Raw genomic sequence first — 24,372 nt, 5'->3', positions numbered from 1 at the left:
ATTCTTTTAGTCAACTGCGCGTCCAATGAAATGATTAATTGTGAGGGCGTCTTTTCTTTTCCTACACCGTCTGGGTACTCTGCATTTGGGAAAGTGGGAGCTTAGAACATCCGAACATATTCGTTTGCGTAGCAGTTATGAACATAATAAATAATGAGCAGCGAGTTTGCGTAATGTACTTGGCCCTCGGGCAATATTAAGGTGAAAGTCTCGAATTTTTAGATTGTTAACATAATATAACTATCTAAAAATTCGTGGAATCAGGGTCAACATTGATTTTTAGATTTGCTAGGAGTTTTGGCAACATTTTATTCTTTTAGTCAATTGTGTGCCCAATGAAATGATTAATTTTGAGCGCGTCTTTTCTTTTCCTACACCGTCTGGGTACTCTGCATTTGGGAAAGTGGGAGCTTAGAACATCCGAATATATTGCATCGTCGTTTGCGTAGCAGTTATGAACATGATGAGCATAATGAGCAGCGAGTTTGGGTAATGTACTCGGCCCTCAGGCAGGGTTTTACCACATAACCCGCCCTTTGAAAGTCAGGAAAAGAAAAATCATCCAGAAAAATCGTCGGGCTTCTGCTCGTAGGAAAGCATGAAATAGCATTTTTACGAATTCTGGAGGAAATATGCCTTTCTTTTTGCTGTACACGTCAGTTAACAGTAGGATCATGGAAGCTCAGGCCTCATTCTGTTGGGTGCTCTCCTTGTTGTGAACCTCCTAAACAGCTAAAGGTGGTTTGCGAATAGCAATCACTGAGGAAAGTTTCCTTTCCATTGCTTCTGAAAAAACTTTGGAAATAAACAGCTTCCATGTTTTTGTATTCAAGATTTAGATACAAAATGAAAAAAGTTTAATGTATTTAACCAGGTGAAATTAACTTTATACAGGCGAGGTAGAGAAGTGGTTTGCAGAATGAAAATTATTGAGGCACCAAATTAGCGATGCGCCTTTTCGATCATGCCTTTTTAATGCCCTCGCCACACACGCTAGTTTACTCAAAATCCATATAGTGGCACAGGGATAAAGAAGGGTGCTCACGTGTTAAGACTGATTGAATTCTGTGTCATTTGCCATTTTTCCTTTGAAATGTTAATAAGAAACCTACTGGTATTAATTCTTTTCAAGCATATAAATTGCAGTAAGTTGCTCAGTGCTCTTGGCAAGACAGGTGTCCCCCAAAACTACCAATAGAAAACTTTTTGGGGGAGAGAAACCTTTTAAGTAAAATAGCAGAAAACAAATATAGCTTTCCGTCGTTTGACTATGGTGTCATGGTGGCAAAATTTATTACGGATCTTTTTAATGACTGAATATTTGAGATGTCATCTATCTGTACGTCTTTCAGTAGGTATCGAGATTTGACAGTGGTTGATTAGTTGCGGGAGGCGCTTACGTAGGATAATAAAAAGCGACAAGAGGGTTTTTAAAACAAAAGTTTTTATGATTCACACCCACAGTAAATGAAATGTTCATTCTTCATTTAATGTATAATAAATGGTAGAAATTAAAGCATTCAGGAGCAATGTTTCGTTTCCATTTGTTGAAATAACATCACAGTGTATAGCATTAGAGGGACTGCTTGCGAAAATTGGGGCGCTGAGAAAGTCAACACAAATGTATCGAAAAGGGAATGATCAGTTCAAGTGTAATTGTAAAATGACACATTATTCATTTTTAATTTAAACACTGTGGATAAATGGCTTACCAAAAAGCAAAACTAAACTGTCAAATACAAAGATTGCCAGCTTCGACAACTTGAGTTCACATGAACCGTTTCCCTGCTTAAGCAGGTGCCCTCGGGTTTTTCTCTAAAAGATTTCCAAAGAGGAGTTACTATTACTATATGGATGCCTTTAACAGTCGCAGTCTCCTTTTAACTATCGTAGAAGTCAGCTCGCTTGTTATTTTAAACGTTTTGTCGTTGACAGGAAACATCTTGGTTTGTATTTCAGTTTACAAGAACTACAGGCTTCGCACAACAACAAACCTTTACATTACAGCACTGGCTGTAAGTGATTTGATATCTGCTGTATTTGTCATGCCCCCAGTGATCGGTGTGCTAATAACAAGTGATTGGGTTTTTGGGAGAGTGATTTGTGACTTACATGCTTTCTTCGGTGGGTTTGTGATCTACATTTCACCCGTCACCATGGGTTTAACAGCTTTTAACAGATACACGAGAATTTGCAAGTCGGAGCACCAATACAAGAAAATCTTTTCACCGTGGAAGTCTCGCACCTGGCTATTTTGCATTTGGATCTTAATTGCTTGCTACAGTGCCGTTCCAAAGTTGGTTGGTCTTCAAGATTTTGTTTTCGTTCCAGGATACGCCATGTGCGCTCCAGTCCACCTGAGTGAAGCTGGAAGAATGATTCACTATGCCATCGTCCTTTGTTTGTTCCTTTTAACACCTTTAGCAACAACGATATTCAGCTACATAAAAATTGCAAAGATGATCCAACAGCACAATGCCGATGCATCACTGACGATCCAGAGGAGCGAAAGAAACGAACGCCTCACCGCGCGCGAGATCAAGCTCAGTAAATCTCTCTTCGCTGTTGTTTTCGCATTCATGATATGCTGGATCCCATTTTGGCTGATCGTTGTTTTAAGGCGCTTTCGTCTAATCGCATCGATGCCACGAAATGTTGAACTACTCTGCATGTTTTTTCTTTACTTCTCCAACACAATAAATCCGTTTATCTACGCAGGGATGAATCCTTTATTCAAAAGAGAATTCCGTAAAATGCTCTGCTGTGAAGGAAGACGTAATGCTGTGGGTGTGTCTAGTGGAGGGGATTGAAAGACTGAGGAGGGCAAGAAGGGATCGACACGTACAGAAGCACTAATGTTAGCGAGGGGGTGAGACTCTGCGTGCATGGGTAAAAAGTCAACGTTTTCATCGTGGAATCAGCTTATTCTATTCGGCATATTTGGAACATGTGCTGGTAGTTGACACGTTCTTTGTTTATTTGTTTCAAAGAATAAACGTTGGAAAATTTCCGCAGACTTAAATGGCAAATAGGTGTAGGTAAAATATTCTTCTAATAATGAGAAGGCCTCTTCGTTATCAATCAATCAGCGTGCAGTAAGTTCGCCCTGTATGTTACAAGGGTAACAATAGACAATAGACAATATTTTATTTGGGATCTTATACCATCTGGTACATCAACCATTTTCCAAATAATTTGAAAATACAATCTACTATATTAAGCTATTTGTTACACTATACATAACATGAACACGGCAATGGGTGCGGCCAAAGGAGGCTAGGGTTCCTTTGATCGGGAGCACGCCTTATTTTAAAAACTACCGTAAAATTCCGAAAACAAGCCCCGGATCTTATATTTTTCAAAGGCCCTTTTGGAGGGGCTTAAATTAGGAGGGGATTATCTATGGACGGAGATTTGCGTTTCAAATCGATTGCGCTAACCTTATAGTTGGAAGGAAGTTTACCGTTTTTGCTTTGTTTCACTTTGTAATTGAGGGCAATTTCCAAGTACAAGCCCCTGGGGGGCTTATATTTCGAGGGGCGATTAAACGGAGGGTTTTCTGCGTTACGAATTTGGGGTGCTTATATTTGAGGGGGCTTATTTTCGCAATTTTACGGTATAATAGTAGCTATAAATGAGTGTAATTTCCTAACATAATCTGTAAACAGGTTTATAACTTTTTCATAACAACTAGTTGCCCAAGGCTGTGGTTTAACAAAAATCACCGTTTTTTCCACTCAATAAGCTTAATATTTACAATATTAAATTTTTTTGTGATCATTTAAAGAAATTCCTCAAAACAGGTGTTCGAACAAAGTGTCGACCAATGTGTTTTCCTTGAAAGGAGTATAAAACGATTACATCCCGGGTTTCTTTGAATGAATTGCTAAACAAAAAAAGAGACAGAAGAAATGAAATCAAATTTTTTTTTTTACGCGTTGAAAGCAAAGAATCATTTTGCAGTTGTTTTGTACATTCATTGTAGACAAAGTTATTTAATTATAAATGCGTGCAAAAAACCGGAGTAATTATAAGTACCAGCTGAGTCCTTACTGAGCAGGGCTGGGCTAATCGAAACTGATTTAGATTCCCTTGTTCTCTCTGAAAACGGCCATAGTTTTGGCACTCGCGGCACTCCTTATTTATTAAGCTGTTCAATAAGACTAAAAGCTTTAATCGAAATAATGTGAAATTAATCTCAAGTCACCTTACTTTGTAACTCAATAAGGGTGGTGATATACGAAACAATCCAAGAAAGTTGCAACATCCTTTACCGCACGCTGAATTTAGCTTTTTAGGGTTTTTTGGGCTCGAAGACGGACCAACATGTTAATCAAGCCGTCAAAATAAATGTTGCTTAAAACAAGTAATACGTTAGCAATACAGCTTAATACGTTTCTGGGGATACACGACCAAGAAAGCATTCGAAAGCTTGCGCTGCCATAATTTTACTGATTTTGAAAGGAAAATCTTTGCTTAGGATATAGTGATGTTCTGTTACAAAAGGTATTGGTTTTACCTTGTCAGTTATAAGATAGAGGTTAATAAAAAAACCTTTAAGTGAAATATCAGAAATTAAATAAATATAAAAATCAATTTCTCTAATCGGCTAGCGTCTGTTTTGTCTCGTCCCTCTTACTACTGACAATTTTAATAGCACCTGCAGGGCTCCAAATTAAAGTCATAAAGAATTGATTGCGGCTCAAAGAGGTTTGTAAACCATTCAAGTGTTTCTTTTTATCACTTATAACCACATGACAACGCACGTATTTTTAAATGCATAGCTATTTCAATGAAGGTTGCTTTGCGAATTGTGAATTGCGCAAACTCCTGACCTTCAATGAATTCAGATATATAAAGCTAAACTTGCAAACGGACCCAACAACTCCCGCCATTGTCGGCCCGAAAATGTTGGGGGCTGTTGAATAGTCGGTTGGCGGCATTAGTTTGCAAACGGATGCGATAACTCCCATTATTATTCATGCAAAATATTTCTCTGTTTCTGATTGGCTAAAAGCCAGACATAATTCACCATAGTCAGCTACTGTTGACCAAATCTGGAAGAAATTTGGGATTACAATTTGCGATTGGTCCAAAAGTTTGACCGGTTTCAAACTTTGCGCAACAACTCTGAACAACACGCATAAATATAGAACAAGGTTTGCAAACGGAGGCAACATGTACGTAACACCCAAAAATGTCAGGAAAACCTTTTGGCCAACAATGTTGCGTCAGTTTGTACTTAGCTTAGTACCTGGAAGAGTCGAAATGCATGGCATTCAAGCTATATTTCATGGTTTTGTTATCAGATTTTCACAAAGTGGCATCTATCAATTTTTCATGACTTTTAAATTAAAATCCGTGGGTAAAAAGCTCAGCAAAAAGCAAAAAAGATTATTCGAAACTTAACATTAGCAGCTCCATAACCTGACACAGAGTAAACTTCTTTCTTAAAGTCAGTTCTCGCGGACTTCGCTAAAATATTTCTGGAGAACAGCTTCAATGGCGGAAGCACTTATTAATCGCAGCCCCTTTTTAATCATCCTGGAGGTCAGCTCGCTTGTTATTTTAAACGTTTCGTCCTTATTGGGAAACATTTTGGTTTGTATTTCTGTTTACAAGAACAGTCGACTACGCACAACATCAAATCTCTATATCATCGCATTGGCTTTAAGTGACTTGATTTCAGCTGTACTTGTAATACCCTTCTCAACCGGTGTGTTAATAACAAGCGATTGGGTTTTTGGCTCAGTTTTTTGCAACTTTCATGGTTTCTTCGGTGGGTTTGTTATCTACATTTCACCAGTAACGATGGGTTTAATGGCTTTCAACAGATACATGAGGATTTGCAAGTCGGAGCAGCAGTACAAGAGAATCTTTTCACCGTGGAAGTCTCGCGGCTTGCTTGCCTTTGTGTGGATTTTTGTCGCTTATTATACTGCTGCACCGAAGTTAGCTGGTCTTCAGGATTTTGTCTTCGTCCCGGGATATGCCCTTTGCGCTCCAGCCCACCTAAGCGAAATTGGAAAAATGTTTCACTATGCCTTTGTAGTCATATGTTTCCTCTTAATCCCGTTACTAACAGCAATATTTAGTTACATAAAAATTGCAAAGACGATCCAGCAGCACAACGCCGATGCGTCAACTACAATCCAGAGAAGCGAAACATTCAGCCACATTACTACGCGTGAGATCAAGATAAGCAAATCACTTTTCGCAGTTGTGCTGGCGTTCATGATATGCTGGATCCCATTTTGGGTTATCGTTATTTTGAGACGCTTTCGTCTCGTCGCGACGATGCCACGTAATGTCGAACTCCTCTGCAATTTTTGTATGTATTTCTCCAACACAGTGAATCCGTTTATATACACAGGGATGAATCCTATATTTAGAAGAGAATTCCGAAAAATTCTCTGCTGTGCACAAATACGCAATGCTGTGGGTGTGTCTGCTAGAGTAGTGCCAACAATTCAAGAGCGCAGGCAGGGATCCACTCTTCCAGTCGTGTTTACTTCAGAAAGGAGTTAAACTGTTACGAAAAAAAAGGCAGCTTATGCCCTATTATCACTTCTAAACAATTTTATACCCCAATTCGAGAAACAAAAGGAAAAGGAACTGAGAGCACGAATTCACTTATTAAACTTATTCCTATTCAGACCAGGGAGGCGTTTGGATCCCCCCGAGCTAAAAAGCTAAATAACTTCAAAACCGTTTCAGCTATGTCCACTAAAATCAGCGGCTTTTCCGAAAAAGGTATCTAGGAACCTTACGTCACGTCAACATTGACGTTATAATGACTTATTAATTACACTTGATTTAGCACTATTTCTGAAGTTTAAAGCAGTTAGTGTATCCCAGACTTTTTCGTAACCGATTTGAAAAAACAAATTTTAAATGACCAATTAGCAGAAGTTGGGTACAAATCTCAACAGCGTTAATTTCTCTCGGAATCATTACAAACTGAGGACTTTCTTTCTTTCTTTTTTTTCTTTTTTTTTCGTTTTTTTTTTTTTTTTTGCTTCTTAGGCATCGTTTTGTATAGATTTTTTTCTAACACGATTTTCTATATTTATACGGTGTTTGAACGTGAAATTGAACACATTCAAATAATTCGAAATGGTGGCTCCAAGACGGCAGCTGGTTTAAGATCCTTTGATAATAATAAATAACGTCATCCTTAAATCACCGCTGTTCAGTGATTAAAGATGATTTTTATGTCAGCCAACTTCTTGATTTTGTCAGACACCTTACTATTTATCAAGTATTTTTCGGTTGAGAAGAAAAAATGATGAAATTTGGATTCTGCCAACAAATTCAAGAATGTGACGTAATTGTGACGTAAAGTTACCTCATTGTGCCAATCAAGTTAGGCATAGATACTGGAAATCGTGGGTACAATATTCTGTGTAATTTTGGTGGCCGTATGATGAGCGATTTTGAAGTTTGGAGCCCTCATCCCACTACCGGTCACAGGAAGCAAAATAAAAGCCCTGTCTGAATAGCGTAAAAGTATACTTCATTTAATTAATTAATTAATAAGAATGATAATATATAACATTTGTTGCCCTTGTGACGAGTACTGCCCTCTGAAAAAATCATGCCGGCCTGTGACGAGTGTTGTGCGTGAGACGATGGGTGTACTAATATTGACAATCAAAATTTAAGAGCCAGATATTTTCATAATTACAAATTCATTCTTTATAAGGCTGAATCCGTTTCTCTGATTTGTAGCTATTTGAATCTTTTTTCCAAGAGAAATTTGAAACAATTTTTTTAACAGGGTACGAGAACATTCAGACTCGGCAATTCAAGCCATTTCTGAGCCGCTTAGGGCGGCCGGCCAGTTTTTCTTTTGTTTTTGTTGTTCATGCTTTTCTGTGTTGAGAAACAATATGAAAATATATCTATAAGAAAAGCCACAAATAACCCAGTGCTGATATTAAGTCTAGAAAGTATTGAACTTTCGGTAAGTTTCTATGGATGTCGCATTCTTCAAATTTTGCGGTTAAAATCCTTGATAAGCTCCGCCTCAAAGAAGTGAACTAGTATCGAAAAATAGCCGAATATCAATCTCGTAATCTAGAATTGAAACCAAAATACAGTTTACTTAATTGGTTTTTCTTATATCTCAGAATGGCGGACGTTTTAAGCAACCGTAGTGTACTTTTAACCACCGTAGAGGTCTTCTCCATAATAATTTTCAACGTTCTGTCGTTAACGGGTAACATCATGGTGTGCATTGCAGTTTTCAAGAACACACGACTACGCACAACCACCAACCTGTATATCATCGCACTTGCTGTAAGTGATTTAATGTCCGGTGTATTTCTCATGCCTTTTACACTGGGTGTGCTTATAACAGGCGAATGGGTTTATGGCCGAGTGATCTGCAACCTTCAAGCGTACATGGCTATGTTTGTGGTGTACGTTTCACCCGTCACTATGGGTTTAACAGCATTTAACAGGTACATGAGGATTTGTAAGTCGGAGCAGCAATACAAGAGAATCTTTTCACCGTTGAAGTCACGAGCATTATTGGCCTGTGCATGGATCCTCGTTGCTTGCTACATCCCTGTTTTAAAGTTAACAGGTCTTCAAGACTATTTGTTTGCCCCAGGATATGCCCTGTGCGTTCCGGCTCATCTCAATCAAACTGGAAAAAGTGTCCACTTCGCCATTGTCGTCTGTTTTTTCTTTTTAACTCCTTTATTTACTACAATATTCAGCTACATAAAGGTTGCAAAGATGATCCGACAGCACAATGCTGCTATGTCATCTACGATTCACATCGGCGCAACAGGCTCAAGCATCACCGTGCAAGAACTGAAGCTGAGTAAGTCTCTCTTTGTGGTTGTGTTCGCGTTCATGATATGCTGGATCCCATTTTGGGTGATCGTTGTTGCAAGGAACCTCCATGTCGTTGACAAGATGCCACGAAATATTGAACTCCTTGCTTGCTTCTTTAATTATCTGTCAAATACAATAAATCCTTTTATATACGCTGGGATGAATCGCACTTTCAGAACCGAATTCCGAAAAATGTTTTGCTGTGAACGAAGGCTCTTCAACTGCAAACACTCACAGAATTGTGAATCAAATACCGGACAGGGGACAGGTCCAAGAGGGATCGAAATGTACAGCAGAAATTCTCCTCGATACTAGTCAGCAGCTTCTACCAAGTCAGAGGTGGATGAAACTTCGTGAACTGACGTAGTCGTCATAGTTTGTTGTGATTAGATTGAAAAAGAGATAGATGCCCATAAGAGAATTCTGTTACTGAATGCTATGCTGTGAAGGAAGACTCATTCCTGTGGGTGTATGTGAAATCGAAAATTTCTTTAATTTAATTACCTGTTTTGTCTCAAGTAAAGAATTTTTTTATCTATGTTTTCGCGGCGAATGGATACTCAGCTAAGCAACTACCATAAATTCGGGTTAAAAAAGCGTTTGTGTGTGTTTGAACCTTCAGGCTAATCTGTGTTAATTCCATCGGAAGATAAAAGAGTTGTCTCTCAGTGTAAAAATGAAAGTCTTGTAATATGCCTCAGGATCAGGGTGACACAGTTTTGTTCGAACGTTTTCATTTCTTGCCGCTTTTCAATGGCAAATAAATTATAACAGTCTCGGGATAAATCATTAAAATTTGGGGCTTTCTGGAACTTTCGATATTCATCAGCATTTACTCTCATTTCAGCTTCCTCTTACTTTCTATTTGTAGATATCTTCAGCAAGTTTCACAAAATTGTTTCACATGTTCCTTCCGGCTTGATTGGGATGCTCGTCGGAAATTTTGAATTAAACCACTAAAGGAGACCACTTTCAACTTTGATTCCATGAATCTAGTAACTAAAACGAATTGAAAATGTATAATTTGAGTGCAACGCTAGAGAGACCTTAACGGCTAAATATAATGGTGTTTTGCCGAGAACGCCCTAAGTGAGACCAAAATCCGAAATCCCTAAGCGAGACCACGAGCATTCCCGCCCTTTTGATATGGGAGTCCCATATTTCCTTTTAAGGTTATTTAAACTGTCACCCAAATAGCTTTTACAATATAGAACTCCATATTGTTTCTACAGGTGGTCGCGTGCCACTCAGACGCACTTTTCACAGATATCTTTAATAGTGCCGGAATAGCCGGTACAATGTACTACGTAGGAAAGTGCCCTGTAAAGTTAAGTTGGTTATGTTTTAGTTCTCGTTTAAGCATAAATTAAAGATTTTACACTATGGAAAAACTATGGAATTCTATACCCGATTCATAAAGAACTATACGATCTTTTAAGGCTTTTAAAATAGTATTACAAAACTGGACCTATCAGGTTTACTATAATAAACTACTACTACCAGTCTATCGCACTGTAAATAGTTTTTGCTTAATCTTAGTGAATTTTTTTAGTCTTGTGTAAATAGTTTCTTTTTATCTTTTCAGTAGTTATTTTGAACATATTTTAGTCATAATTATCTATTCTTTTTTAATTTCTTTTCAGTTTTTAAAATGTGTAATACCTGTAAAACTTGAGTCCTGCCGTGACCAAACCGAGTTTCGCGAGGGTTATTGCGAGATACGTACTTCTAGTAAAATATGTAATACCTGTAAACTAGCTAGTGAGTTTTCTCACTGAAATAGCTAAGCGTATTTTACACAATGAAATTAACTTGGACTTCCACTTGGTTCAAGAAGTTGAAGTATTTGCTATCCGATTCACGGCAGTTAGTGAGATCCTGTGTACCAAGGCTGTGACGAGCCTTGTCAGATCGCTGAAGCGTAGTCGCTCAGAGTAAGCCCCCCCCCCCCCCCCCCCCCGCCCCGTTAAGTAACCAGTTGTAGGTCGCTTAAGTCCCCGAGTTGTTCTAGCGTGCTAACAGTCCGAAACTTCTGCCCGAATATTTGTGCAAAACTACTGCTCAAGAATGCGAAAACGTCTTCACAAGTTTGATTGACCTGCGTCCCTCAAAGACAACCCCTTTTTCATGTTAAGCTCCCAATCAATGGCTTAGGGATCGCTCAGTATTAAACGTTCCAATACAGCCGTCTCTCACACAGTAATTTTCAAGAAGTTATAATAACTCCTCTAGTGGGGTTAATTTAACTCCTTACAGTGGAGTCATTTAACTCCAAAAGGGAGTTTAAACAACTCTTTTTCAGGAGTAAAAATGATCCCAGATATTGAGGAGTTAAAATAACCCCCAAATAGGAGTTATCCTGCACCAGGAGCTCATATCTGTACCTAAAACTTTCACTCCACTTTCAGAGTTTAATTAGCTCCAAAACGAGTAAAAACAACCCATGTAAGGAGTAAAAATAAACCCATTTTTGGAGTTATTTTACTCTAGACTGGGACAGGAGCCCATATGGCCTCCTGACTGGGAGTAAAAAGAACTCTTTTTCAGGAGTAAAAATGACTTCAAATTTGGAGTTAAATCAGGAGTTAAAGTAACCCCATAAAAGGGATTATCCTGTACCTAAACTTTTTTTCAGGAGTAAAAATGATTTCAAATTTGGAGTTATATCAGGAGTTAAAGTAACCCCATAAAAGGGATTATCCTGTACCTAAACTTTTTACTCAACTTTTGGAGTTATAATAACTCCCTAAAAATAACTGTACATCGCTCCTCAACGCTAGGAGAAAAAAAGTCTAATGAATTTTTCGGTAATTGTTGCTTTGGGTCTCATTCGGTAGAAAAACAAAATATAAACACCAAATGCATCTAAGAGCAATTTAATTTAATTTTTATTCCTACCATATTTGTGATCTAGAAAACGCTTTCAGTTTCAGTATTCTTCTGAAAAATGTAAACAGAAAGTAAAATGCAAGATGGCAGCCATTTTAATCCCTTTGGGTACAAGCAAAACTAAATTTTCCCCACCTCCTCCCCCGTGGTACAAAACAGGGACATTTAAATCACCCTTGGGTTTTTTTATATGTTACAACGTTAAGCAAAGATTAGAGCAACTGAGATGAGCTCTACAACTGTGAAACATGTGATATGGCGCTGCCTGGGACCGGTCCGTCATTTACAAGACGTGGAACTTGTTGCCTGCAGTTGTTTTATGTTTATTGGTCTAAAATGGAAATGATAATTAAATATTTTGCTTCTATTGGTACAGTTTCACACGACTTTTACACAGACATACAAAAAAAATCGCAGTTTTGCCCCAAAATGGAATGTTACTAATTATGACATATTATAACAGTGACTGTCGCAGTTCACCAATTCAAGTTTTGTGTCTGGAAAAAAAAAAATGAACAGCTACTCAAATCTTATTGGAGGTTGCATTTCCTTTCTCTTGCATGACTGAGGGCAAAATTAGGCTAGTCTACGTACTCTTGAAAAAATGTCAAGACTTTACATACTCGAAAAAGGCGTTATCTGGGGCTTAGGGGAGGACCAGTTGACTTCATTTGGTGTGGGTAAGGAACATTTTTCTCCTCTTTTTTAGCCATGTTTTTAAACTAGGAATAAAGAATTTTGACTGAATAAAAAAAAAATTTTGAATTCGGCTTTTGTATCGTATGAAGAATTATGGAGATCTCGGAGAGTGTTATCCGCCTTTGCGATTGGGTTTTTGGCTCAGGTTTTTGCAACTTTCCGCGGATGGTTTCCTCCGTGGGTTTGTTATCTACATTTCACCAGTAACGATGGGTTTAATGGCTTTCAACAGATACATGAGGATTTGCAAGTCGGAGCAGCAGTACAAGAGAATCTTTTCACCGTGGAAGTCTCGCGGTTTGCTTGCCTGTGTGTGGATTTTTGTCGCTTGTTATACTGCTGCACCGAAGTTAGCTGGTCTTCAGGATTTTGTCTTCGTCCCGGGATATGCCCTTTGCGCTCCAGCCCACCTAAGCAAAATTGGAAAACTGTTTCACTATGCCTTTATCGTTATATGTTTCCTGTTAATCCCGTTACTAACAGCAATATTTAGTTACATAAAAATTGCAATGACGATCCAACAGCACAACGCCGATGCGTCAACCACAATCCAGAGACGCGAAACATTCAGCCACATTACTACGCGTGAGATCAAGATAAGCAAATCACTTTTCGCAGTCGTGCTGGCGTTCATGATATGCTAGATCCCATTTTGGGTTATCGTTATTTTGAGACGCTTTCGTCTCGTCACGACGATGCCACGGAATGTCGAACTCCTCTGCAATTTTTGTATGTATTTCTCCAATACAGTGAATGCGTTATATCCGCAAGGATAAATCCTATATTCAGAAGGGAATTCCGAAAAATTCTCTGCTGTGCCCAAAGACGCAATGCTATGGGTGTGTCTGCTAGAGTAGTGCGAACAATTCAAGAAGGCAGGCAGGGATCCACTCTTCCAGTCGTGTTTACTTCAGAAAGGAGTTAAACTGTTACGAAAAAAAGGCAGCTTATGCCCTATTATCACTTCTAAACAATTTTATATCCCAAATCGAGAAACAAAAGGAAAAGGAACTGAGAGCACGAAGTCACTTATTAATTCCTACTCAGACCAGGGAGGCGTTTGGATCGCCCCACGCTAAAAAGCTAAATAACTTCAAAGCCGTTTTACCTATGTCCTCTAAAATCAGCGACTTTTCCGAAAAAGGTATCTAGGAACCTTACGTCACGTCAACATTCACGTTATAATGACTTATTAATTACACTTGATTTAGCACTATTTATGAAGTTTAAAGCAGTTAGTGTATCCCATACTTTTTCGTAACTGATTTGAAATCTCTTTCGTTTTTCTTTTTTTTTTTTTTTTTTTTTTTTTTTTTGCTTCCTAGGCATTGTTTTGTATAGATTTTTTTCTAACACGATTTTCTATATTTATACGGCTTCTGAATGTGAAATTGAACACATTCAAATACTTCAAAATGGTGGTTCCAAGACGGCAGATGGTTTAAGATCCTTTGATAATAATAAATAACGTCATCCTTAAATCACCGCTGTTCAGTGATTAAGATGATTTTTATGTCAGCCAACTTCTTGATTTTGTCAGACACCTTACTATTTATAAAGTATTTTTTCGGTTGAGAAGAAAAATTGATGAAATTTGGATTCTGCCAACAAATTCAAGAATGTGACGTAATTGTGACGTAAAGTTACCTCATTGTGTCAATCAAGTTAGGCATAGATACTGGAAATCATGGGTACAATATTCTGTGTAATTTTGGTGGCCGTATCATGAGCGGTTTTGAAGTTTGGAGCCCTCATCCCACTACCGGTCACAGGAAGCAAAATAAAAGCCCTGTCTGAATAGCGTAAAAGTATACTTCATTTAATTAATTAATTAATTAATTAGAATGATGATATATGACATTTGTTGCCCCTTTGACGAGTACTGCCCTCTGAAAGAATCATGCCGGCCTGTGACGAGTGTTGTGCGTGAGACGATGGGTGTACTAATATTGACAATCAAAATTTAAGAGCCAGATATTTTCATAATTACAAATTCATTCTTTATAAGGCTGAATCCGTTTCTCTGATTTGTAGCTATTTGAATCTTTTTTCCAAGAGAAATTTGAAACATTTTTGTTAACAGGGTACGAGAACATTCATACTCGGCAATTCAAGCCATTTCTGAGCCGCTTAAGACGGCCGGCCAGTTTTTTTGATGTTGTTGTTCATGCTTTTCTGTGTTGAGAAACAATATGAAAATATATCTATAAGAAAAGCCACAAATAACCCAGTGCTGATATTAAGTCTAGAAAGTATTGAACTTTCGGTAAGTTTCTATGGATGACGCATTCTTCAAATTTTGCGGTTAAAATCCTTGATAAGCTCCGCCTCAAAGACGTGAACTAGTTTCGAAAAATAGCCGATTATCAATCTCGTAATCTAGAATTGAAACCAAAATACAGTTTACTTAATCGGTGTTTCTTATATCTCAGAATGGCGGACGTTTTAAGCAACCGTAGTGTACTTTTAACCACCGTAGAGGTCTTCTCCATGATAATTTTCAACGTTCTGACGTTAACGGGGAACATAATCGTATGCATTGCAGTTTACAAGAACACACGACTACGCACAACCACCAATCTGTATATCATCGCACTTGCTGTAAGTGATTTAATGTCCGGTGTACTTGTCATGCCTTTTACATTGGGTGTGCTTATAACAGGCGAATGGGTTTATGGCCGAGTGATCTGCAACTTTCAAGCGTACATGGCGGTGTTTGTGGTACTCGTTTCACCCGTCACTATGGGTTTAACAGCATTTAACAGGTACATGAGGATTTGTAAGTCGGAGCAGCAATACAAGAGAATCTTTTCACCGTGGAAGTCACGAGCATTATTGGCCTGTGCATGGATCCTTGTTGCTTGCTACATCCCTGTTCCAAAGTTAACAGGTCTTCAAGACTATGTGTTTGTCCCAGGATATGCCCTTTGCCTTCCGGCTGATCTCAATCAGACTGGAAAAAATGTCCACTTCGCCATTGTCTTCTGTTTTTTCTTTTTAACTCCTCTATTGACTACAATATTCAGCTACATAAAGGTTGCAAAGATGATCCGACAGCACAATGCCGCTATGTCATCTACGACTCACAGGGGCGCAACAGGCCCAAGCATCAACGTACGAGAGCTCAGGCTGAGTAAGTCGCTATTCGTGGTTGTGTTCGCGTTCATGATATGCTGGATCCCATTTTGGGTTGTTGTTGTTTTAACGGGCTTCAATATCGTCAAGTCGGTGCCACGGAACATAACAGTCCTCTCCAACTTCTGTGTATATTTATCCCATACAATAAATCCTTTTATATACGCTGGGATGAATAGCACTTTCAGAAGCGAATTCCGAAAAATGCTTTGCTGTGAACGAAGGCTCTTCAACTGCAAACACTCACAGAAATGTGAATCAAATACCGGACAGGGGACAGGTCAAAGCGGGATCGAAATGTACAGCAGAAATTCTCCTCGATGTACTACTACAGCAGCTTCTACCAAGTCAGAGGTGGATTAGACTTCCTGAACTAACGTAGTCGTCATAGTTTGTTGTGATTAGATTGAAAAAGAGATAGATGCCCATAAGAGAATTCTGCTACTGAATACTATGCTGTGAAGGAAGACGCAATCCTGTGGGTGTATGTGAAATCGAAAATTTCTTTAATTTCATTTCCTGTTTTGTCTCAAGTAAAGAACTTTTTTTATCTATGTTTTCGCGGCGAATGGATACTCAGCTAAGCAACTACCATAAATTCGGGTTAAAATAGCGTTTGTGTGTGTTTGAACCTTCAGGTTACATCTGTGTTAATTCAATCGGAAGATAAAAGAGTTGTCTCTCAGTGTGAAAATGAATGTCATGTAATATGCCTCAGGATCAGGGTGACACAGTTTTGCTCGAACGTTTTCATTTCTTGTTGCTTTTCAATGGCAAATAAATTATAACAGTCTCGGGATAAATCATTAAAATTTGGGGCTTTCTGGAACTTTCGATATTCATCAGCATTTACTCTCATTTCAGCTTCCTCTTACTATCTATTTGTAGATATCTCCGGCAAGTTTCTCAAAATTGTTTCACATGTTCCTTCCGGCTTGCCTGGGATGCTCGTCGGAAATTTTGAATTAAACCACTAAAGGAGACCACTTTCAACTTTGATTCCATGAATCTAGTAACTAAAACGAATTGAAAATATATAATTTGCCTGCAACGCTAAAAGAGACCTTAACGGCTAAATATAATGGCGTTTTGCCGAGAACGCCCTAAGTGAGACCAAAATCCAAAATGTACACTCCTAAGCGAGACGACGAGCATCCCCGCCCCTTTCATATGGGAGTCCTATATTTCCTTTCAAGGTTATTTAAACTGTCACTCAAATAGCTTTTAAAAAATAGAACTCAATATTGTTTCTACAAGTGGTTGCGTGCCACTCAGACGCACTTTTCACAGATATCTCTAATAGCGAATAGCCAGTATAATGTACTACGTAGGAAACTGTCCTGTAAAGATAAGTTGGTTATGTTTTAGTTCTCGTTTAAGCATAAATTAAAGATTTTACACTACGGAAAAACTATGGAATTCTAAAACCGATTCATAAAGAACTATACGATCTTTCAAGGCTTTTAAAATAGTATTACGAAACTGGACCTATCAGGTTTACTATAATAAACTACTACTACTACCAGTCTATCGCACTGTAAATAGTTTTTGCTTAATCTTGGTGAAATTTTTTAGTCTTATGTAAATAGTTTTTTTCTATGTTTTTAATAGTTATTTTGAACATATTTTGGTCATAATTATCTATTCTTTTTTAATTTCTTAACAGTTTTTAAAATGTGTAATACCTGTAAAACTTGATTGCCGTTACAAACCGAGTTTCGCGAGGGTTATTGCGTAATACGTATTTCTAGTAAAATGTGTAATACCTGTAAACTAGCTAGTGAGTTTTCTCAATGAAATAGTAGACTGCGAGCAGTCTCTTATTTTTCTTTGCAAAGTTACTGCTATATATAAAAACGCGAGCGGCGTTGCCTGTGCGGTGCAGACGTCTCCTATTTCACGCAGGCAAGAGCGGCGAAGCCCGAGAAGTAAAAATAAGAGACTGCTGACTCTTTTGTTCTGTCTGGAGACAACGAAGCTGTCATGGTAATTTAATTAATCAATTAAACGCGAGTAACTTGAAACGATTTATAAATAAAACGTAAATAACTGAAAAAATTAAGTAAGATTGCCTTGAATTCGTTTCCCTTGAGGAAATTTACAACACTTTCCTTCTGTAAGATATCCTAAAACTTTTATATTGCTGAGATTCTGCTTGGTTCGCTATTGTTTGCAGTTGCTTGTGACGCGTGACTATTTTTGTTGTTTACAATCTCACCACAGACCAGTCAATGATCTGTCAACAGCTATGCAATTGACCAATCGGTTAGTCCGTTTCTTGGCTGACGGAGGGTTTGTTTACTGCAAAAGAGTCAGCAGTCCGTCTTTTCCCGTCTCGTCTCAATCCCTAAATTTGTAATCGCGCTGGATTAGATAAGAACTAGAAGGATTTTAAGAAAAAAGGCGGACTGCAAGCAGTCTACTGAAATAGCTAAGCGTATTTTCCACAATAAAATTAACTTGGACTTGCACTTGGTTCAAGAATTTGAAGTATTTGCTGTCCGATTCACGGCAGTTAGTGAGATCCTGTGTACCAAGGCTGTGACGAGCCTTGTCAGATCGCTAAAGTGTAGTTGCTCATCGTAAGTCCCCCCCGCCCTCCCCCCGCCAAGTAACCAGTTGTAGGTCGCTTAAGTTCCCGAGTTGTTCTCGCACGCGCTAATATTCCGAAACTTCTGACCGAGTATTCGTGCCAAACTGCTGCTCAAGAATGCGAAAACGTCTTCACATGTTTGATTGACCTGCGTCCCTCAAAGACAACCCCTTTTCCATGTGAAGCTCCCAATCAATGGATTAAAGATCGCTCAGTATTAAACGTTCCAATACAGCCGTCTCTCACACAGTAATTTTTAAGGAGTTATAATAACTCCTTTAGTGGGGTTAATTTAACTTCTTACTGTGGAGTTATTTTAACCCCAAAAAGGAGTTTAAAGAACTCTTTTTCAGTAGTAAAAATGATCCCAGATATTGAGGAGTTAAAATAACCCCCAAATAGGAGTTATCCTGTAGCAGAAGCTCATACCTGAACCTAAAATTTTCACTGCACTTTCAGAGTTAAAGAGTAAAAAAGACCCATGTAAGGAGTAAAAATAAACCCATTTTTGGAGTTATTTAACTCCAGACTGGGACAGGAGCCCATATGGCCTCCTGCCTGGGAGTAAAAAGAACTCTTTTTCAGGAGTAAAAATAACTTCAAATTTGGAGTTAAATCAGGAGTTAAAGTAACCCCATAAAAGGGATTATCTAGTACCTAAACGTTTTACTCCATTTTTGGAGTTATAATAACTCCCTAAGAAATTACTGTGCATCGTGCCTCGACGCTAGGAGAAAAAAAATCTGATGAATTCTTCGGTAATTGTTGTTTTGGGTCTCATTCTCTAGAAAAGCAAAGTATAAATACCAAATGCATCTAAGAGCAATTTAATTTAATTTTTATTCCTACCATATTTGTGATCTAGAAAAGCGCTTTCAGTTTCAGCACTCTTCTGAAAAATGTAAACAGAAAGTAAAATGTAAGATGGCAGCCATTTTAATCCCTTTGGGTACAAGCAAAACTAAATTTTCCCATCTCCTCCCCCGTGGCACAAAACAGGGACACTTAAATCACCCTTGGGTTTTTTTATATGTGACAACGTTAAGCAAAGATTAGAGCAACTGAGATGAGCTCTACAACTGTGAAACATGCCGAACGTGGCGCTGCCTGGGACCGGTCCGTCACAGTTACGAGATGTGGAACATGTTGCCTGCAGTTGTTTTATGTTTATTGGTCTAAAATGGAAATGATAATTAAATATTTTGCTTCTTTTGGTACAGTTTCGCACGACTTTTACACACACATACAAAAAAAAAAATCGCAGTTTTGCCCCAAAATGGAATGTTACTAATTATGACATATTATAACAGTGACTGTCGAAGTTCACCAATTCAAGTTTTCTGTCTGGAAAAAAAATGAACAGCTACTCAAATCTTATTGGGGATTGCATTTCCTTTCCCTTGCATGACTGAGGGCAAAATTAGGCTAGTCTACGTACTCATGAGACTTTACATACTCGAAAAAGGCGTTGTGTGGGGCTTAGGGGAGGACCAGTTGACTTTGTTTGGTGTGTTACGCAAAAAAGGCAGCTAATGTACTATTTTCACTTCTAAACAATTTTATACCTTAAACCGAGAAACAAAAGAAAACGAGAGAGAGAGCACGAATTCACTTATTAAACTTTTTCCTATTCAGACCAGGGAGGCGTTTAGATCCCCCCACGCTAAAAAGCTAAATAACTTCAAAACCGTTTTAGCCATGACCACTATGAAGTTTAAAGCAGTTAGTGTATCCCAGACTTTTTCGTAACTGATTTGAGAAAAAAAAAAAGTTAAAATGACCAATTGGCAGAAGTTGGGTTCAAATCTTATCAGTGTTAATTTCTCTCGGAATTTTGCAAATTGAGGACTTTTTTCTTCCGTTTTTCTTTTCTTTTCTTTTTTTTTTTTTTGGCTTCCTAAGCATCGTTTTATATAGATTTTTTTTCTATCACGATTTTCTATATTGTACGGGTTTTTAACGTGAAATTGAACACGTTCAAATAATTCAAAATGGCGGATCCAAGATGGCAGATTGTTTAAGATCCTTTGATAATAATAAATGACGTCATCCTTAAATCATCGCTATTCAGTGATTAAAGATGATTTCTATGTCAGCTAGTCTGCTACACAGCCGTTTTTAGTGTCGTCACGCAACGCTCCTGACGACACTAAAAGCGGCTGTGTAGCAGACTATATGTCAGCCAACTTCTTGATTTTGTAAGACACCTAACCATTTGTAAAGCATTTTTCGGTTGAGAAGAAAAAATGATGAAATTTGGATTCTGCCAATAAATTCAAGTATATGACGTAATTGTGACGTAAACTTACGTCATTGCGTCAATCAAATAAGGCATAGATACTGGAAATAGTGGGTACAATATTCTGTGTAATTTTGGTGGCCGTATCATGAGCGGTTTTGAAGTATGTAGCCCCCCATCCCCCTACCGGTCATAGGAAGCCATAATAGCCCTGTCTGAATAGAGTAAAAGTACGTTTAATTTCATTTTTAATTCGAATGATGACATTTGACATTTGTTGCCCTTGCGACGAGTAATGTCCTTCTGAAAAAATCGTTTTCCTGTGACGAGTGTTGTCCTTGAGACGATGGGTGTACTAATGTCAATCAAAAACTAAAAGCCAGATATTACAAATTGATTGTTTATAAGGCTGAATCCGTTCCCCGATTTGTAGCTATTTGAATCTTTTTTCCAAGAGGAATTTGAAACAATTTTCTTAACAGTTCAGACTCAGCAATTCAAGCCATTTCTGAGCACTAAGGACGACCGGCCAGTTTTGTTGTTCTTGTTGTTGTTCTTGTTCTTGTTGTTGTTCATGCTTTTCTGTGTTGCGAAACAATATGGAAATATATCTATAAGAAAAGCCACAAAACCCAGTGCTGTTATAAGTCTAGAAAATATTGAATTTTCGGTAAGTTTCTATGGATGTCGCATTCTTCAAATTTTACGGTTAAACATCCTTGATACTGCCTCGCACTCAGACGTCTCTCTCTCGATGAACATGTTCGCGCAAAGGAAGGCGGGAAGGAGACAACGGGCGAGACGGCGCTTCGCCTGCCGTCTGTACTCCTCCATTGGACCCTTGCGGTTCATCACCAGTCGCTCGCCTCTACCTTGCGAAAAACGAAGCGCCTGAGGAGAAGGCTGTCCTTGATAAGCCCCGCCTCAAGGACATGAACTAGTATCGAAAGTTAACCGATTAGCAATCTCATGATCTAGAATTGAAACCAAAATATAAAAACTTCCTCCTCCTGTTTAGTCAATTGGTATTTCTTAGATCTCAGGATGACGGACGTTTTAAGCAACCGTAGTGTACTTTTAACCACCGTAGAGGTCTTCTCCATCATAATTTTCAACTTTCTGTCGTTAACGGGGAACATAATGGTGTGCATTGCAGTCTACAAGAACACACGACTACGCACAACCACCAATCTGTATATCATCGCACTTGCTGTAAGTGATTTGATGTCCGGTGTATTTGTCATGCCTTTTGCAGCGGGTGTGCTTATCAAAGGGGAATGGTTTTATGGCCCAGTGATCTGCGACTTTCAAGCGTACATTGCTTTGTTTGTGGTGTACATTTCACCCGTCACTATGGGTTTAACAGCATTTAACAGGTACATGAGGATTTGTAAGTCGGAGCAGCAATACAAGAGAATCTTTTTACCGTGGAAGTCACGAGCATTATTGGCCTTTGCATGGATCCTCGTTGCTTGCTACATCCCTGTTCCAAAGTTAACAGGTCTTCAAGACTATGTGTTTGTCCCAGGATATGCCCTGTGCGCTCCGGCTCATCTCAATCAAACTGGAAAAAGAGTCCACTTCGCCATTGTCCTCTGTTTTTTCCTTTTAACTCCTTTATTGACTACAATATTCAGCTACATAAAGGTTGCAAAGATGATCCGACAGCACAATGCCGCTATGTCATCTACGATTCACAGGGCTGCGACAGGCTCAAGCATCAACGTGCAAGAGCTCAGGCTGAGTAAGGCACTATTTGTGGTCGTGTTCGCGTTCATGATATGCTGGATCCCATTTTGGGTTGTTGTTGTTTTAAGGGGCTTCAATGTCGTCACGTCGATGCCAAGGAACATTAAACTCCTGTCCAATTTCTGCATATATTTATCCCATACAATAAATCCTTTCATATACGCAGGGATGAATCGCACTTTCAGAAGCGAATTCCGAAAAATGTTATGCTGTCAACGAAGGCTCTTCAGTTGCAAACACTCACAGAATTGTGAATCAAATACCGGATCGGGAGAAGGCAAAGAGGGGTCGACATGTACAGCAGAAATTCTTCTCGATACTACAGCAGCTTCTACCAGGTCAGAGGTGGATGAGCCTTCGTGAAGTACGTACAGTCTGTTGTAATTAAATTGAGAAAGAGATAGATCAGTGCCCATAGGAGAATTCCGTTTATACTGAATACTATGCTGTGAACGAAGGCGCAATCCAGTGGGTGTATGTGAAATCGAAAATTTCTTCTATTTTAATTTCCTGTTTTGTCTCAAGTGAAGAAAATTTTTTTATCTATGTTTGCCCGGCGAATGGATACTTAGTTTAACAACTACCCAAAATTCGGGTTAAAAAAGCGTTTGTGTGTGTTTGAATCTTCAGGTTAACTGATCTGTGTTAATTCGATCGGAAGATAAAAGAGCTGTCACTCGGTGTTAAAATGAAAGTCTCGTATTATGGCTCTGGATCAAGGTAACAGAGTTTTGCTCGAACGTTTTCATTTCTTCCTGCTTTTCAATGGCGAATAAATCACAACCGTCTGGGGAGAAATCATATAAATTTTGGGCTTTGTGGGTTTTTTTATATTCATCCGCATATATTCTCATTTCAGCTTCCGCTTATCTATTTGTAGATTTCTTCAGCAATTTCACATAATTGTTTCACATGTTCCTTCCGGCTTGATGCATCTGAACGAGTCTGAACGTTATTCCTCGACAATAACTTTCCTGCAAATTATTCAAATGAAGTTGTACTTTCGCACATGTGCCCGAAGTAACCACGTGCAATTAATCAAATGAATATTCAAGTAGTTTCTCTGAAATTTCAGTTCCTTTCATAATCGACCATAATCAGAACTTCCATGTTTCAATTTGCTTATGGAAGGAAGTTTTTCCATTCACGCAAATGTTGTCTTAGTTTCCCTTCAAGGTTTTTTAAACTGTCGCTCAAGTAGCTTTTGCAATGTAAACTAATACATGAACGGATTTTGGTAAAACACGGCATTGTTTCTGCAAGTGGTTTGCGTGCCGCACAGATGTACTTTTCACAGCAGACATCTTTAAAGGCGAGTAGTGTACAATGTACTATGTAAGAAAGTACCTTGTAATGATTAGTTGGTTATGCTTTAGTCCTCGTTTGTGAGCAAGATTATAGATTGTACACCATGGAAAAACTAAAAACTATGGAATTCTACACCCGATTCATATAGAACTAAACGATCTTTCAAGGCTTTTAAAAATGGTATTAGAAAACTGGACCTGTCAGTTTTACTATAATAAACTACTACTAGTACTACTACTGAATATTAAAAAGTCAAACTATGTAATTTTTCGTCCATACCAAAAAAAACTCAACTATGATCCCCAGGTCAATATTTTTGACAATGAAAGCAATAAAAAGGTTACCCTTGAACGCAAAAACTTTATTAAATATCTTGGACTGTTAATTGATGAAAATCTATCTTGGAAGACCCATATTCACTCTGTTGCAAATAAAATAAGTAAAACAATTGGGCTAATTGCGAGATTTAGACCCTGTTTACATGGAGTGGGGGACCCCGGTCTAGTGGGGTAAGTTTCTTTTGTTTTGTGTCCCCCAGAGCGTGAAAACAAAAGAAACCAACCCCACTAGACCGGGGTCCCCCACTCCATGTAAACAGGGTCTAAGACATATTGTTCCCACTTGCACCCTCTTAAATATTTATCAGTCACTTATTACACCTTATCTAACTTATGGTCTTATCTCTTGGGGAAACGCGTGTAAAACTTTCCTTGACCAAATTCTTGTCCTTCAAAAACGCGCACTGCGTTTAATATATTTTGCTGAAACAAACGACCACGTAATACCTTTTTTTGTCAATGCAAAAATTCTACCTTTACAGTCTCTATATTATGAATCCGTTTGCAGTCTTATGTATGATGTAAATAAAAACACTGCTCCGGTTAATATTTCGAAACTCTTCTCTCGAATTTCT

The 24,372-nt window shown here is 38.4% G+C and overlaps 5 protein-coding genes across 5 annotated transcripts; all 5 read left to right on the top strand.

The window, feature by feature from the left end:
* Positions 1-1,850: 1,850 nt before the first annotated feature.
* Positions 1,851-2,810, top strand: LOC140945519 (melatonin receptor type 1B-like). Its single transcript, XM_073394535.1, has one exon. It carries the CDS (start codon positions 1,851-1,853, stop codon positions 2,808-2,810), a length of 960 nt encoding a protein of 319 aa, XP_073250636.1.
* A 2,692-nt stretch (positions 2,811-5,502) lies between these two features.
* On the top strand, positions 5,503-6,528 carry LOC140945518 (melatonin receptor type 1B-like). Its single transcript, XM_073394534.1, has one exon. The coding sequence runs from the start codon at positions 5,503-5,505 to the stop codon at positions 6,526-6,528; it is 1,026 nt and encodes a 341-aa protein (XP_073250635.1).
* Positions 6,529-8,092: 1,564 nt separating this feature from the next.
* On the top strand, positions 8,093-10,743 carry LOC140945912 (histamine H2 receptor-like). Its single transcript, XM_073394975.1, has one exon. It carries the CDS (start codon positions 8,134-8,136, stop codon positions 9,160-9,162), a length of 1,029 nt encoding a protein of 342 aa, XP_073251076.1. The 5' UTR covers positions 8,093-8,133; the 3' UTR covers positions 9,163-10,743.
* Positions 10,744-14,802: 4,059 nt separating this feature from the next.
* Positions 14,803-17,441, top strand: LOC140945908 (melatonin receptor type 1A-like). The gene has a single exon (XM_073394972.1). It carries the CDS (start codon positions 14,869-14,871, stop codon positions 15,931-15,933), a length of 1,065 nt encoding a protein of 354 aa, XP_073251073.1. The 5' UTR covers positions 14,803-14,868; the 3' UTR covers positions 15,934-17,441.
* Positions 17,442-21,405: 3,964 nt separating this feature from the next.
* LOC140945907 (beta-4C adrenergic receptor-like) lies at positions 21,406-23,688 on the top strand. Its single transcript, XM_073394971.1, has one exon. The coding sequence runs from the start codon at positions 21,447-21,449 to the stop codon at positions 22,512-22,514; it is 1,068 nt and encodes a 355-aa protein (XP_073251072.1). The 5' UTR covers positions 21,406-21,446; the 3' UTR covers positions 22,515-23,688.
* Positions 23,689-24,372: the final 684 nt, after the last annotated feature.

The sequence above is a fragment of the Porites lutea genome, chromosome 8 (assembly GCF_958299795.1).
Source record: "Porites lutea chromosome 8, jaPorLute2.1, whole genome shotgun sequence".
In the NCBI taxonomy this organism is placed as follows: Eukaryota; Metazoa; Cnidaria; class Anthozoa; order Scleractinia; family Poritidae; genus Porites; species Porites lutea.
The sequence above is the reverse complement of the archived record's forward strand: the minus strand, read 5'-3'. Positions and strand labels throughout refer to the sequence as shown.

Coding starts and splice junctions, on each gene's coding strand:
- LOC140945907 (XM_073394971.1), top strand. CDS start 21,447: ATGACGGACGTTTTAAGCAACCGTAGTGTACTTTTAACCACCGTAGAG.
- LOC140945908 (XM_073394972.1), top strand. CDS start 14,869: ATGGCGGACGTTTTAAGCAACCGTAGTGTACTTTTAACCACCGTAGAG.
- LOC140945519 (XM_073394535.1), top strand. CDS start 1,851: ATGGATGCCTTTAACAGTCGCAGTCTCCTTTTAACTATCGTAGAAGTC.
- LOC140945912 (XM_073394975.1), top strand. CDS start 8,134: ATGGCGGACGTTTTAAGCAACCGTAGTGTACTTTTAACCACCGTAGAG.
- LOC140945518 (XM_073394534.1), top strand. CDS start 5,503: ATGGCGGAAGCACTTATTAATCGCAGCCCCTTTTTAATCATCCTGGAG.